The 15,880-nt window shown below is 44.2% G+C and overlaps 1 protein-coding gene across 2 annotated transcripts in view; it reads left to right on the top strand.

The window, feature by feature from the left end:
* Window positions 1-205: 205 nt before the first annotated feature.
* LOC140725329 (glypican-1-like) overlaps window positions 206-15,880 on the top strand; it is a 207,047-nt gene continuing 191,372 nt past the window's right edge. For both annotated transcript variants that reach the window (XM_073040652.1, XM_073040651.1), the window contains exon 1: window positions 206-959. In XM_073040652.1, coding sequence (XP_072896753.1) covers window positions 809-959 — 151 coding nt within the window. In that variant the 5' untranslated portion in view covers window positions 206-808. The remainder of the gene's footprint in view (window positions 960-15,880) is intronic.

Here is a 15,880-nt window from a genome sequence, read left to right as displayed (position 1 = left end):
GCGTGGAAGGATTAAATGAACGCACACCTTCTGAGCGGGACCTTAGCAGGAGGAGGAGGAGGTGGAGGTGGTGGTGGTCTTCGCAATCAGTGACAATAAAAAAGGGGAGGGGTTTGATAGAGCTTCGCTTCGTTTTCATTGGCTGAATCTGAGTCTTTCGTAACATCCTGTGTCAGATGGGGAGGGGAAGAGGGAGTGGAGGCGGGGTTGCAAAGCTCCGTAGCGCACATTCTGCACAGAAAGAGACTGAGGCAGTTTTAGTGACTCTCTTTCTGTCTGTGTAAGGTGGGAGACTTCATCCACTAACCATCTCCGTCTCCACACTTCATTTACTCCGCGGATCTAATACCATCCGCGCAGCCACAGACAAACAAACAGAAAAGGTCTGGAATTAAGAGGACAAAAAGCATCCAGGGATTGTATTTATTTATTTTGGAAGAGTATTTTGTCCGCGGCATTCTTTGTGTGTCTATGTGGGTCTGTTAGTGTGCGGGAGCTCCGGATTTCTCTGTGACAATGAATCCGTTTATATCTGTAAATCCTTGAGATGGAGTGAAACTCAGGTTTCTTCACCGAAGATTACAAGTCAAACCCCTTTTTTATTTTTGAGGGAAGAAGAGAGCATTTTGGATTTCACCCCCCCGCCCCAGCAGCAGATTGGGAAACTATTATTTCGATTGCATCGTTGTATGTGCTTTGATTCGAGCTTATGAGAATCTGACTGACTGGATCCTGCTTTATCTCGTTTTCGGATTTTCTCTCTTTGGGTTTGTAAGATACATACACACTGTTCATCGCCCGTGTGAAGATGCTGTGGATTTCATTCAGCCTGCTTTTCCTGGGGTACCTCGTCTCTATCGTTCACGGGGACCAGAGACCCAGGAGTTGCTCCGACATGAGGTATCTCTACAGTTCGAAGGGATTCGCAGTGACCGGGGTGCCTTCAAATGAAATCTCCGGTAAGAGCGATCGCTAGAGAGACGCTTGAGATACCACAGTCAAAAAGGCGAGGCTGATAACTCTTCTGAAGGGCACTTTAGTTTACTTGGGGTTGGGAAGGATGAGTATCTTTTAAAAATAAAACTGTAACGTACTGATGTGAAATGCATTGGGGATGATTGGGCTAGCGGAATGAGATTGGGAATGGAGTGGAACTCTTTACAGTTTGGTTTGCCTGGGGATTTGATTATTTGTTGAGAACTGGAAAGTTAAACGTTATTTTTGGATTATCTATGTGCGTTGGTCGGATGGGGCTTTGGAGTTGAGGCCGAGTCTGCGGAGTATGAAAAGCCCCTACTTGTGCGCACTTGGCGTACTCTTTTGTCGGGGGGTTAGATGCGATTTAGAAACGGCCCAACCCCGGCGAAAAAGCCCGACCCAAGCAGGTCTGAACTGCCCAACGTGGAGGGAAGGGGACTGGCTGGAGCGATGTGTGGCTCTTTGCTAAATTCCAGTTTTAATTGCCAGACTAAAACATTTACCTGGTTTGGTGGGGCGTTTTGGAGGGTGGAGAGGAGGAAGAAAACCCATTTTCACTCAAAAGAAAGCCTCTAAACTCTACCAGGCTGAGGTCCTTTTGTTCAGGAGGAATGCCATGTGGCTTCGCTTTTTTCTGCGTGAATTAAAAAAAAATGTCATCTGGGAGTTAGCAGGCAGGTCCCATTGTGTCCTCTGACAATGGATGGGTTTACCAGGCCATTCTGGCAGGAGCTGGTGCCAGCCAGCGGGCAGAGCCTTCTATAGGGGTGGTCCCCACTCTCGGTGTTGGCCCCTGGGACAGCTTTGATTTTAGCTGTTTGAAGTCAATGCCCCCTCTTCCCCACCCACCCCCTCCCACACTCCCATGTAATCAGAGCCACGGGTGCGAGGACAATAGCGATTACCGCAGAAGGATGACTGCCGTGTGCTCTGCGGGGTATTTTTACCGGGAGTAGTTTTCTGGCGACTGCCTTTGTTGTGGCGCGGTTAGGGATCAATGTTCTCACGGTTTGCTCATTGAATTTCGAGAGGGATTGAAGGCGGGGTGAGGGGGAGGGAATGAAGAAGAGAGGAGGGGTATTTGATGCATTTTGCAGTTCGGGTTAAATGCAATTGTGCAGAGGAAACCTGCTCAGAGTACAGGGGTCCATGTGTCCATTTATACTCCCCTCTCCCCCCCCCCCCCCCCCCGAAGGCGCACACACTCCACTGTTGGAGTAGCAGGTTCTGAGTGGGGTCTTGGAAGCGTGCCGGAATGATCAAATCTCATGAGGTGAGACTGGACAGGTTGTACGGCTGCAGGGGGCTTTACCACCCCTACTAAGCGCTGCCCAGCGTGTGCAGGACGAACTGATTGCTGGTTTGCGTGAAGAAATCTGGTGGGGCATTGTTAATCCTGGGGGCAAGTTGCTGTGTCCTAGCCTGGCTGTTTTAATTAGCATTGCTAGAGGCTGCACAGGGCACAGACCGCTCCTCTCCCCCTCTTTCATGCTCTTCTTCCCCCCCCCCCCCCCCGCTCGCCCGAGTTCATTGCAAAACCTACCCTTTTATGCCAGAACTGCAGAGATAACTTAAATGAGTGGGACTACCTTCCTGCCCTATGAGCCCTCCAGTCGTGAACACATCACTGCTGGGTGGAGCTGCTTTGTTCTCTCTCTCTCTCTCCTCTCTAGTCCTGGGGCCAACTCAGATTAAAGAAAAATGTTACCCTTCCAAAACAGCATCAGTTGTCTGGGCAGTGCACTTACCTCTGGGCAAGACAACGAAGTTCATACACATATGCTCTAGGAGAGTGTGATGCTGTCTGTTGATGTTGTCTTTGAGAATTGATGTTAAAACTAGACCCTGTATCTTTAATTCAATGGGTATAAAAGGTCCTGCTTTCTCCTTGATGGCCTTGCCAACATTTTTACTCACCCTGTTTGGACTTGCCTTGCTGTGGTCAAACCAGCCACTGCTTTTTTCCCCCCCGCAATTGTATTGTAGTCTGTTCTGCCAAGGTATTTGATTGGCAGCAGAAGTCTCACTCCTTGAGGGTGTGAAATGTACCTATTCTTTGTATTTCTGAAGTGCCTTTGGGGTTGTAAGTGTGTAATTCAAGCTGAGTTTATTGTCTTCCGCACATGTACATGTAGGCACAGTTGCAATGAAAAACTTGCTTGCAGCATCACCAGCGCACAGCATCATGTGAGCAGGATTCACAAAAAAGTGTAAATCAAGTATGAATCATACTAAGTTTTTACAAGAATGAAACAGAACAAAACAAAATATCTATTTTAGTGCAAAGTCATCGGAGTGCCAAACTCTAGTCATTAGGGTTTTGCTGGTCAGTTCTAGAACAGAATGGTTGAAGGGAAGTAGCTGTTCTCGAACCTGTGGTGTGGGACTTCAGGCTTCTGTCTCTCCTGCCCAAAGGTAGCTGTGGGAAGAGATAGTGCCTCCTTGAGGCACTACAGATGACAGGAAGGGTCGTGCCTGTGACGTCCAGTGCTCCGCATCTTCCATTGTTCCTGCAGTCATTTTCAGAGCAGCTCTCAGTATTATGAGCCAAAGGACAGTTTCCTGGAATCATTTTGCCTGAAGTGCAATATCAGTAGATATTAGGTAGCTGAAACAGTGCATTTTGGCGTTTTACCGTAAGCATAAAATCTAGCAGTGGGACGCAGATGCCCTATCTTACTGCTCAGATCCTGACCACCTTCTGCACCATTCCATCTCCCTCTGCAATGACCAGTCTTCCCCACACCACCTTATTCCCATCCCATTGCCCTCTTCTCGCCCTACCTTTTCTCACCTCCCCTTGAACTCCCATCTCCTCCTCAACGTTCTGTATCGTCCCAACCCCAGTGCCCAATGCTATCGTTTCTCCATCCTGTCTCTCCCAGTAACACTGAGCTCCCCTGTAGTAACCCATCTCCCCCCACATTGCCTCATCGCCATCCTATATCCCTTTCACTATCACAATTTCCCTGCACTGCCTCATTGCTCCCCAGCACCTCATGCCATCCCTCTCCTCAATCCTCCCTACCTCATTCCATCTCAGCCACTATCAAGGACAAAGCATACAGAGAGGTGCCTGAAAAAGGCCAGCAATATCACGAAGGATCCCACCCACCCAATGGATTGTGTCCCACTCCCATCAGAGAAGAGTTGCCGTAGCATCCACATGTAGACTTAAAATCAGTTACTTCCCTCAAGCCATCAGCCCACTCATTAACCCACCATACCACCCCCCCATAACACTGCATATACATCACCTAGTGTCAATTTATGTACATACAATCAGTTTATGTATATAACAGTTAACTGGTACATTGTGATGTATAGAATTATTTATATTTATTGTTTTTATTGTGAAATGTATATTTTTTATGTTGCTTTGGATCCAAAGTAACAATCATTTCATTCTAACAATCTTGAATCTGCTCCCACCATGCAGTCTCATCCAAAATGCCCCATTTCCTCTGCAGCATGCCATCTGTCTCCTCCCTCTGTGACCTGTTACCCCTCTATTTTCCTCCCTTCCCCGAGCACTGATACTTCACCTGTCACTCATCTTCCCCACACAGCCCCTTGCTGCCCACCTCCTTCTCCTTTCTTCTCCCACTGCCCAACCTCCTCTTGCACCCCATTTCATCCCTCCCCTGTTCTTCACCTCTCCATTTCCCCTCAGATCCAGCTTGTGACAACTTCTCAATAGTGACTCATGTTAATACTACTAATCCTAACACACTTTACGGTTATTTCTTCATACATTTTGACTTGCACTTGGGTTTTAGTCAAGGTAAAGGAGTTGTGTGGGAATGAGACGATTGAGCAGGGAGGGGATGATGTGCGAGTCGTGCAATTGAAGGAGCATCATTGGTTTTGTCGCATCTTCAGGAGATGCATTGAGGTTATGATGGAAACACTCGGCAGGTTGGGCAGCATCTTGTCAAGAGAAAAACAGTTAATGTTTCAGTTCAAGAGCCCTTTCTCACAATCTGAATAGTGAGGGGAAATATGCATATTTTAAGTGGAGGGGTGGAATTGTTAGTGACAGTGCAAAGACCAAACTTGTTCCAGACTAGCGGTGGTGTTGTCCAAGAGTGATGGATGTTAATCACATCATTTACATCCATCAGATTAACAACTGATGGATGTTAATCACATCTGATCTTCTGAAGGAGGTGTATGTAGAGGCAGATGACTGAGGGTGAGAAGACGGGGAAAATGAACAATGCTATAATACAGAATATAATGCAGAATACAGCAGTTACTGGGAAATATTTGACACTCAAATTGATCTTGCTTTCCCTTTACTTCCAGAACTCTCTCCTAGCTGGCAGTGGGGGTTGGCAGGGGGGGGCGGGGGTTGGTGGTGGAGAAAGATGGTGGCTGGGGAAGGCAGGTGATTACGTGTTAACACACCTCAGTGTTTACAGTTAGTCTATTACTAGTATAGAAGTGAAGCATGCAAAGTCCCAATGATGGAAATTTTGTCAATTACTTGTATGCTTCTCCCAAGTGAGATCCACATCCCATGTGGCAAGTCCACTACTTGTACGAGTGGGTAGTGTGTTCTGTTGCATGTGCATTTTTACAATTTCTCTCAGCTCCATTGAGTGTATTTAAATGAAATGTTCATTTTCTGGCAGCACTTCTGGGGATATTAAGGATGTTAGTTGTAAAAGACTATAAGAAAACTTGCACTTCATTTTCACTTCAGCAGTGCATACTTTCAATGTTAATGTCATTTTAAAAAAAAGGAGTCGCAGTGACAGAAATACACTGATCAACACACGCATACCTGACCTTGTAGAATTAGCAAAAATTAGATTCCTTCTCTCTGAAGATGACTTTCATTTTTTTCCTGCTGGATGATCTAGTGGAAGGAGGTAAATGTCCTCCAGGAAACTGATTACTAGTCTGTTGGTTCCAGCAGATAACTTCCATAACAGTTCTTTATATTTATTTGCCCACACCTGGTGGCCATGCATTCATCAATCCAACCTGTTCCATCTGGTATCCCCTCTCTAAACCTCTCTGTGTAGTCACCCCTCTTCTCTAAAGTAACCGTTGTCTTGAATCGAATCTTTTACCACTCCTTCCCATCTGGACTTCGTTGTCAGAAATCTTTTCTGAGGTACAGTACATGTTTGTATCGACAATTTCAAAATGTCAGTGTTACTCTTGAGTTCTTTTACCTGCAATCAGTGTCCCTGTCCCTATTCATGCAATCAACTACTGTACAACTGTGATTAATTTGTCTGCGTCCATGTACCCTTTTATTGTTTTTGTTGGCTTAGGAATATGGTATCTATTGCTGTTCACTTCTAAGTTTCTTTTGAAAAGAAATACATAAATAGTATAGTTCAACGCATTAACAGGCTGTTAAGCCCACAATATCTGTGTGGAGTAGAAATGTCAAACTTAAAGTGAAGTCTGTTCTGCCTGCACATGATACAGCATGGAATATGCCCTTCAAGCCAAGGCATCCAGCAATCTGCCAATTTAACCATAGCCTAAACACGGGACAATTTACAATGACCAATTAACCTACCAACCTGCACCACCCAGAGGAAACCCACACAGTCATGGGGAGAACGTACAAACCCTTTACGGGCAGCAGTGGAATTGAACCCAGGTCATCTGTACTGTAAAGCGTTGTGCTACCCATCCCCTCCGCATATTCACATCTTTGTCTAAAAGTCTGATAAATCATGTCTGCTTCCACCACTACTGTAGCAGCCCATTCCAGTCACCTCTCTCTGTGTAAAAATTAAAATCTTGCCTGGCATATTTCCCTTAAACTCCTCCCCTCACATTAAATACATATCCTCTATTATTTAAAAGAAGTTGCATTGGTACAGGCGTCTCAGACTTGCACAATTATGATGTATTCTGGTGAAGCACCTAGTACAGTTTATATTGCACCAAACAATAGTACATATGTATATAATGTTAATGTCTCTGGCTCAAGAGATGTTGATTAACATTTGAAAATTCCCTTGCTTCTCCAGTCAAATTAGTAAATATGCTGTTAAATTGATCCTATTTTTTTCATTCCTTTGACAGAAATGCTGATTCTCTAGGCTGAATGTTGATGTGCCTTGCACATAAGAAAGTGGATCAGAGCCAGCACTAACTAGGCTCTGTGGCATAGCAGAGGTCTGTTGACATGCTTCCTCGTACTAAAGCAGTGTGGCATTGAGTACGAAGTAGCCTTGTCTGGGTTTTGGTCCATATTGAACTGCCTTGTACATAGGCAGTGACTTGAATTGCCTCCCGTGTGCACTATTCCACAGTTATCCTAGCCCAATTACTGGTTTTTACCTCTAGTGTTTGTTCAGACCCTGAGAGTTCATTACCCATCTTAGACCAAGTGAGACAGCTTTCACCTACATCTACCCTGAGTAGTTGTTTTTTAAGTTCTAAAATTTCAAATCTATGTAGAGTGCACTCTTTCTAATACAAGAGCTTTATGTAAGCTTGTTCATCCCTTCAGTTTTTGAACTACTCCTGGCAGCAGGGTGGGGGGAGGGAATGTATCTTGTTGAGTCCCCAACTTCTGGAGTTCTCTCACCTAAACTTCACTGTCCACTTTAAGATGACCCTCACCCCAAAAAAGAAGCTAGCAGTGCTGCATCCTGACCTTAATGGCTGTCTCTGTGGAGTTTGCACATTCTCCCTGTGTCCACGTGGATTTCTTCCCACGTCCCAGTGGCACGTGGGTTGGTGGGATAATGAATTGCCCCTGCTGTAAAAGGGAGTGGTGGAACCTGGGATGAGTGGATAGCAAAGTGGTGAATAGGTTACAGGGGAAATTAGGGGAAGGGGAGGGAAGGGGTTAATAGCCAACATGAGTTGGGTGGTAAGTGGACCCTGCAGTGCTGTATGGAAACACTAGAGGTTGCTTTTGAACATCTACCCTAGTATCTCCTCTTTGGCCCAGAGCTGGCTTTTCTCCAACGTGTTCTTGTGATGTGCCCTTTGGATTTTCAGTGTGGTTTAAGCTTCCCTTATGAACGCAGGACTGAGCTCACACTGCATGCCACTGACACTGGGGTCTCATTGCCTACATTATATGAATCTTGCTGGAAGGCTTGCACACTAAAGATGGGTGGAGGAAAATGGATTGTGCCGGGTTGTAATCATACTTTTTGTGTCAGCTTGTATGAAGTGAAATAGTCTGCTGATTTTGATTCCCAGCAGCTCCGGTACCACAAGGGTTGGTGGAAGGCACTGGGAATCTCAAAGAATCATTCAGAACAGAAACTGACCACTTGACCTACAGAGTCTATGCTGACCCTCAGCCACCCATTAACTCCATTCCTAACATTATCCTTTCTCCTTGTGTTCCCATCCACTACACCCCCCCCCCACCCCGCACCACCACCTCCATCGTATTAGCCCATTACTTTTACATTTGGGGCAATTTACAGTGGACAGTTTGACCATTGAAATGCTCACCTTTTGGAGGAAACTGGAACGCACGGACGAAGGCCACATGATCACACACCCAGAACATCAGAGATTAAGATTCAACTTGGGTTGTTGAGGCAGCAACTCTACTCACTGCATCAATGTGGTGTTTAGTCTGTGGCACTAACTATCGTTTGCACGATTTTCTCTGCACATTGGTTGTTTCACGGTCTCCCTTATGGTTTTTATCTGGGTTTGTTCATTTTGTGGTTGCCTGTTAGGAGACAAATCTTGAAAGTTGTACAATGTATATATACATTGATAATAGATTTGCTTTGATCTTTGTGGTGAATGTAGCAATGGAGGCATAAGCTTTGAGAGGAAACATCAAGTCCACGTGTGATTGGTCGAAGCTGGTGGTATCTCTGGTAAACTGAATTTGAAGGGCGTGGTTGGGCAATAACAATCAATCTGGGCATTGAGATGATCTTGCCCGAGTTTAAAATGGTGCTGTGGCGTCTCCAACAGCAGGACAAGCCCCACTCAATGTGTCTTCTGAAAAGGCATACCTCAGACTGTGCACGCTCCCTCAGTGCCACACAAGAGCACTTCGGGTGGTGAAGCACTCTATCCGTTCTGTAGTTGACCACCTCCAGCAGGGCAGCATTTGCTCAGCGCTGCACTTGACTGTCCTCCCGAACTTCAGGCGTGTGACCTAAGCCCATGATCTGACTGGCTCTGAACAGCATGTGCCGAGGGCAGAGTCGGGGCTGATTGTGTGTAGCCTGCAGTGCGTCTGAATGCCGCCACAGGACCTGTGTGGGAGTTTCAGTTTATAAACAGTGAAGCTTTCAAAGTTTCACCCTCCTCCCAACCCCCTCCATTGCCAAAGAAAACGTGTTTTGATTTCTAAAGTGGACTACTCAAATATTTGGCATGCACAGTGAAAATTTCCCCTATCAAAAGCCAACAGGCTTGGCCCCTATCCAGGATGGTATGAGGTGCCTAAGCAGCTACCTATTGAAGCCTGGCTTTAGTTGTGAGTGATAAATATGTTTACATCTCCTCCATCGCAAGGCTCCACTGGCTCATTGCCCTTCCAGAACAGAAGGCAAAAATAATCCCTTTGTCTCCAAATAAAGCAGGAAATGCAGGTCAGGCAGCATCTGTAGAGGGAGGAACAGGTGTGACATTTTAGCAGGAATAGAATGGTGCAGCTAGTAGAGGCGGTGCCTCATGGTGCCAAAGACCAGGCTTCGATCCTCAACCACCCACCCCACACCCGGAGCTCTCTGTGTGGAGTTTGCATGTTCTTTCTGTGATTTCCTCCAACATCCTGAAGTAAGTTTATAAGAGATGTGGATGAAGTAGATGGCTGCTATTTTCCCAGGATTGAACTGTCTGATACTAGAGACGATGCACTAAGGTAGGAAGGAGAATACTTTTTTTTTAACAGCGTGGGTACTTGGAATTCATTGGTGGAAGTTGAGGTAAATATGACAGAGGCATTTAGGAGGCTCTTAGATAGGCATATGAATGTGCAAAGAATGGACAAATGTCAATATGGTGTAGGCAGAGGTGATTAGGCGTTTAATTAGTTTAGCACAAAGTTGTGGGCCAAGGCCTGTTCCTGTGCTTTGTATTCTATCCTAAAGGAGTGCAGGCTGGTGGGCTGCTGTGAATCAGCCCTCGTGTGTAAATGAATGGTAAAATTGGGAGGGGGATGATGGGGATGTGGAGAGAATAAGAAATGGCTTAATGGAGAATTGGTGTAATGGGTGTTTGACGTTGACCAGGGGAGCTTCAGGACCTTTTTCTGTGTTGTGTGACTCTGATCTTTCATAGTCCAATAAAGGCAGAGACCACAATGCTAAAATGCATTGCGCCCTTGGTGAAAGAGGGTTTTTCAAACCATGAGCGGCCACTTGAGAATAGTTCCTGATGGTAACATTCTGGCTTTCTCACCCACAGAGTACTGTAATGCCAGTAATCTGAACACTTTACTGTTCTTCCCCATGTGGTACAGTGAAATATCCAGAAGTGGTAGAGGACAGTCCACTTCTGAGCTAAGCTCCCTAATTTCTGTTTCTCCACTCTCACTAACACCATAATTATTATTTTGAAATATGATTTGAAGAAGAATACTCTTTAAATCTTTGAACCCATCAGTCCCTGCTTTCTCCTTTCCTGTTTTTGTAACCCTGTTTGGAAGAGCTGACCATTGGGAGTTTGCATCATGAAGTACTGTTGATCCTGGAATCTGGAGCAACACACCAAGAACGTGGGGAGCTCAATGTGTCAGGAAGCATCTGTGCAAAGGAATGGACAAACTGAAGGGTCTCGACCCAAAATATTGACTGACCCACTGAGTTTCTCTGGCATTTTGCATGTTGTGTGAGGTTGAAGGAGTCCATGAATGCCGTGGTTTTCCTGAAGGCACAGTGGAGCAGAGCCCTAGCAGATAGGAACATGTTTGCAATCTGTTGAGGGGTCTGCAGGCCTGAATGGTAAGTGGTGGTCATAGTAACGTCTCCAATAATGGAGATTGCAGAAGCATCATTACAGATGCAGCCTTGGGAGAAGTCATCTTAGCAGCTAAATGACTCGCTGTACTGCAGATATTGGCCAATGTTTAATCAGCCTGCAGTGGGTTTTGGTCAGATATCCTAATGTCAGTAGAGTGCCCCTTCAAATAGTAAGAAGATAAATGGATATGTATGGTGCCATAACTGGTACTTATTACCCATTCCTAATTCTCAAATTGCATGACTTCCTAGGCCATACTTAAGAAATGAGTCACCTGCATTGGTGGGTTGAAGTTGTATGCAGACCCAGCTGGGGTAAGGACAGTAATGAATTTGGTGTGTTTTCCAACAATCCAATGGATCTGTGATCATACTTGTTAATGACTGTTTTATTTTACATTGTTAATACTAAAAAATAGAAAGAGGACATTGAATCCCTTTGCTCTGTCATCCAATAAGATCTCAACTGATTTTTTCCCCTTACCTCAGCATCACTTTTTCGCACTAAACCCATATGCAATTCTCTTTAAAATCTATACACTCCTTTCTTGAACAAGTTCAACATCTTAGCTTCCACGGTCATCTCAGAGAGAAATTTCTAAAGATTCACCAGATATTCCCCCATTTCTTTCCCAAATGGGTGACCTCTTATTTTGAGAGTGTTAATCACCAGCCAGGAAAAATGCCATGTCTGTCTCTACTTCCTCAAAAGCTTGCTTGAGACTGGTTTCAAAATTTGGTAATTGCCCCATGATGAGATTTGAACCTGGGACTCTGAGTTCTTCACCACACTGCTGTATTTCTAGTATAGTCATTTACCACTACACCTTCACCATATCCTGCCTCTGAGCCTGGATTGTGTTGATCTTTACTGAGATGGTCCATGATGGTCGTGGCTTGTGCCTTGGAGTGCCAATCTTCATTAGTGCAGGTGGAAATGGTTGTTGAGTGAAACGATGATGTTACTAGTTCCACTAGTGAATCTAGCAATCATCTGAAACACTGCTGTGTGTAATGCACATAAGTGCATGATGCAGAAATCATCCTCAGTATGAGGTACTTACAGTCACACTTCGATCTTGTAAGCACCCAGAAATGCGTATAACGTGGACCATTTTGGCTATACTGTGATCCATCAGTCTCATCAATCACCACCCTCCCACCTATTCAATTTCAAACCTTTTATCATAATCGTTGAACCTCTTGTCCGTCTTTATGTGGGGAAGGTTACTAATAGTATCCCAACCAAAGTGTCAATTCTTAAAAGTAAGTGCATTGGGAGGCCATACATGGAATACCACACACTGTTTTAGTCCCCTTAACCAAGATAAGATTATTTGCAGTTTAGATGAATAAGGAATTTCAGTCGTAGAAAATCCTAAGGTGGGCTTGACAGGGTGAATGTTGAGATGTTTTCACTAGTCGGAAACTTTGGAACAAAGAGATCTAGATACAGGATAAGGGGTCAGACATTTAAAATTGAGGTAAAAAAATTCTAAGCCTAGAGTGTGGTGAGCCTGTGGAATTCCTGACGCAGAGGCCTATGAAGGCTGGTTCATTAGTAGTATTCAATGTGCAGGTAGATAAGGTTTTGAAAGAATGAGGGATTGAGGGTTATGGGAAAGTGGCACAGAGGAGGGTTTGAGGCCTGGAGAAGATCAGCTATATTCATCAAATGGTCTGGTTTGATGTGTTGAGTGGCCTGTCTCTGCTATTTTATTGTGTTCTTGTCCTACACGGTGGAGTTGACATTCAGCATTGGGATTTCTCCATTCTATTGGTCTGTGGCATGGTTCAGACAGTTTCATCTCTCAGTCTAAAAGGTGCTGCAGTGTAAAAAGGACATGCACAGCCAATAGTTGTTGGGGCTACTGAAACAAGTGGCACATTCGACAGAGTCAGAGGCACAGTGGCTGTCCAGATCAGATGAGTGGTAGTGTGGAGGGAGTTAGTGGGAATGTGGGAGAATAATAAAAAAAATAGTAATTGTATAGGGTGAGTGTAAGAGGGTGGTTGAAAGTCAGCATGGACTGAAGGACCTGTTCCCGTGCTATGTTCTAATCACTTCTGTCACAGTGTATTGAGCAGTTAGAGATGGGAACGGTGTGGGAGGAAAGTTTGGGGATTTAGTCCACAATTATTCTTCCACTATACAGTCCCTCATATATTTGGGCAATAAATTTTGCATCAAATTAGAGCTAATTTGCTGTATGACAGTCTGATTTTAATTATGGGAGTGCCCCTTCTCACATTAAATTGCTTCTGAGACAGATATTGGCCCTTTAATTGGTGTTTAAGGAAGAGGAGGAGGAGAAGAAAGAAAATCTGGCCTATTAATATGTCTGGCCTTGTCTGGACTGCTGGCTGGGTTGTCTGGACCTGCTCAGACCTGTTGTCATCAATCATCCCCACCCACTCTGCCTCTTCCCTACAATCTCCACCTATCTACCGAGGAGAAATCTCATTCTGCCTTTGTTGTGTACTGCCTGAAGAATGCCCCCCTGAACAATGGTCGGTTCAGCGTTATTAACCTTCACAAGAATAATGAGCAAGTGACCCTTTGCCTACATTTTTTCCATTTGGAAAAATAGACTTGCTTAAGTATGCCTTTGTTTCAAATGCTGTTCAAAAAGGCCAACCTTTTGACAGAGCCCAAGAGCATGCATCACAGTGGTAGGACAAAGTTAAGAGCTGGTAAACTCTCTAATTGACGGAAGCCTCCTTTGTGAACTTGTGTTTCACAGAGCCAGACCTTCTTAAACCCAGTGTTGCAGTTTCCATAGAAACGATCTAAGCCCCTGACCACCACACATTGTAAATTTAAATACATTCCTCCAAGTCCTTTCGGGGTCCTTTGGCTGAGCTTAGTGTCTGCCGGAAAATTATGGCTGGAATTTTGAGTTGGTTAGGAAGTGAAAGTATTTCAATTTTTATCAAGTACCATTTGTTGGCACACTGTCGGTGCTGCCTACGGAGTTGTTCTTGCATAATAATTGTCACCACCTCAGCAGATGCTGCTGTCATAGCCTAGCTGTCATTCTCAGGCATAAGGAAGATTAAATAACAGGGAGCATCTTTTTTTTCCCCAGTAATATCCCCTGCATCAGATATTAATGATAGAGGAATTTGAAGTTGAAGTTCAAAGTAAATTTATTATCAAAGTACATAAGCGCCACCTTATACAACTGAGATTCATTTTCTTGCAGGCATCAGAGGAAATGCAGGAAACACAATAGAATCAATGGGACATCACCTGCAAAAGGACAGCCAAACAAAATGGAAGACAAAAGAGGAGATAATAATAAATAAATAAGTTATAAATAACAAGAACATGATATGAGGAATCTTTGAAAATGAGTCGATAGGTTGTGGGAACATTTCAATATTGGAGTGAGTGAAGTTATCCCCCTTTAGTTCAGGAGCCTGATGGTTGAGGGTAATAATTGTTTCTGAACTGAGTGGTGTGAGTCCTGAGGCTCCTGTACAATCTTCCAGATGTCAGCAACGAGTAAAGAGCACAACCTCAATGGTGGGGGTCCTCGATGATGGATGCTGTTTTCCTGCAACAGCACTGCACGTAGGTGTGCTTTACCCATGATGGAGTGGGCAGTATCCACTATTTTTGCAGGCTTTCTGTTCAAGGGCATTGGTGTTTCTTTACCAGGCTGTGATGCCAGCAGTCAGCATACTTTCTCCACATATCTGTAGAAGTTTGTGAAAGTTTTAGATGACATGAAAAATCTTTGCAAACTTTTAAGAAAATAGAGGCACTGCGATGCTTTCTTTCTAATGGCACTTGTGTGCTGGGCCCAGAAGCGGTCCTCTGAAATGATAACACTGAGGAATTTAATGCTGACCCTCTGTACCTCTGATCCTCCAATGAGAACCGGTTTATGGACCTCTGGTTTTCTCCTCCTGAAGTCAATAATCAGCTCTTTAGTCCTTTTGTTCTGTTTGTAACTTCGAACTATTAAACTAATTGAAAGGAAACAAGAGAGTTGAGAGATGTGATTCTTAGTTTTTGTTTAAGTGAGTCACATGTGTATCACATGGTAGTGTCATGAAGTATGTAATTCACGTATTTTTATGTATAACCTGTAAATTATTCAAATAAACAGGAATGCTTAATCAACTGATATATTTACCATATTACTCAAATATTGCTGAAATATTAAATACACAACACCCCTCCCTGCTTAGCTATAAACTCCAACTTGATATAGGATGCATCTCAACTAAATACAGCATATATTATACAACTACTATATACAGAAATCCACAGCATCATCATTTTAAAATTGTCCCACTCAGTTCCTGACCAGAGAGGTCACTCTCCTTGGCAGGGGAGACTTGTGGCTGTTAAACAATATCAGGTTCTGGGGCCAACTGCGAGGTGGTTGGACGAGTTGATTCTGAGACTGCAGGAAGCATTTCTGACAGGTCTGGATAGCTTTCTTCTAGTTTGTGCATCTTGATCCTGGGGTGCTGCTTTTAATTCAGTGGAGTATTCTCTTATTAATCCTTATTGCACCTCCTACGATATGATCTGCCATTGGCACAGTCTGTTTAATCTCTTTTTATATGGCTTGCATCCTATCCCAAGAATCAAGCTGGTATATTGAACTTTTCTTCTGATAGAGGCAAGAGCTTCTGACACCAGCCCAATTGATACTTCCAAATCTGGGATTGACAAGGTATTAGTTGAACAATGTGTTTGACTTGGAAATGTATCTCATTCAGTTGTGCAAACATGTGATATAGTTGCATGATTATTCTTTATAGTTGCCTACTTTCAGCCTTCATCCTTGGACCGCAGAATGGGAGTTTTCATGGGCATAAGGTTATAGCACAGAATCAGGCCCTTCAGTTCATTGAATCCATACCAATCACCAGGCACCCATTTAAACGAATCCTACTTTATACTCTCCACTTTCTATACACACCTTCCACATGACGGCTTGCTAGTTCAGGAC

The sequence above is a fragment of the Hemitrygon akajei genome, chromosome 3 (genome assembly GCF_048418815.1).
Source record: "Hemitrygon akajei chromosome 3, sHemAka1.3, whole genome shotgun sequence".
NCBI lineage: Eukaryota > Metazoa > Chordata > Chondrichthyes > Myliobatiformes > Dasyatidae > Hemitrygon > Hemitrygon akajei.
The sequence above is the reverse complement of the archived record's forward strand: the minus strand, read 5'-3'. Positions and strand labels throughout refer to the sequence as shown.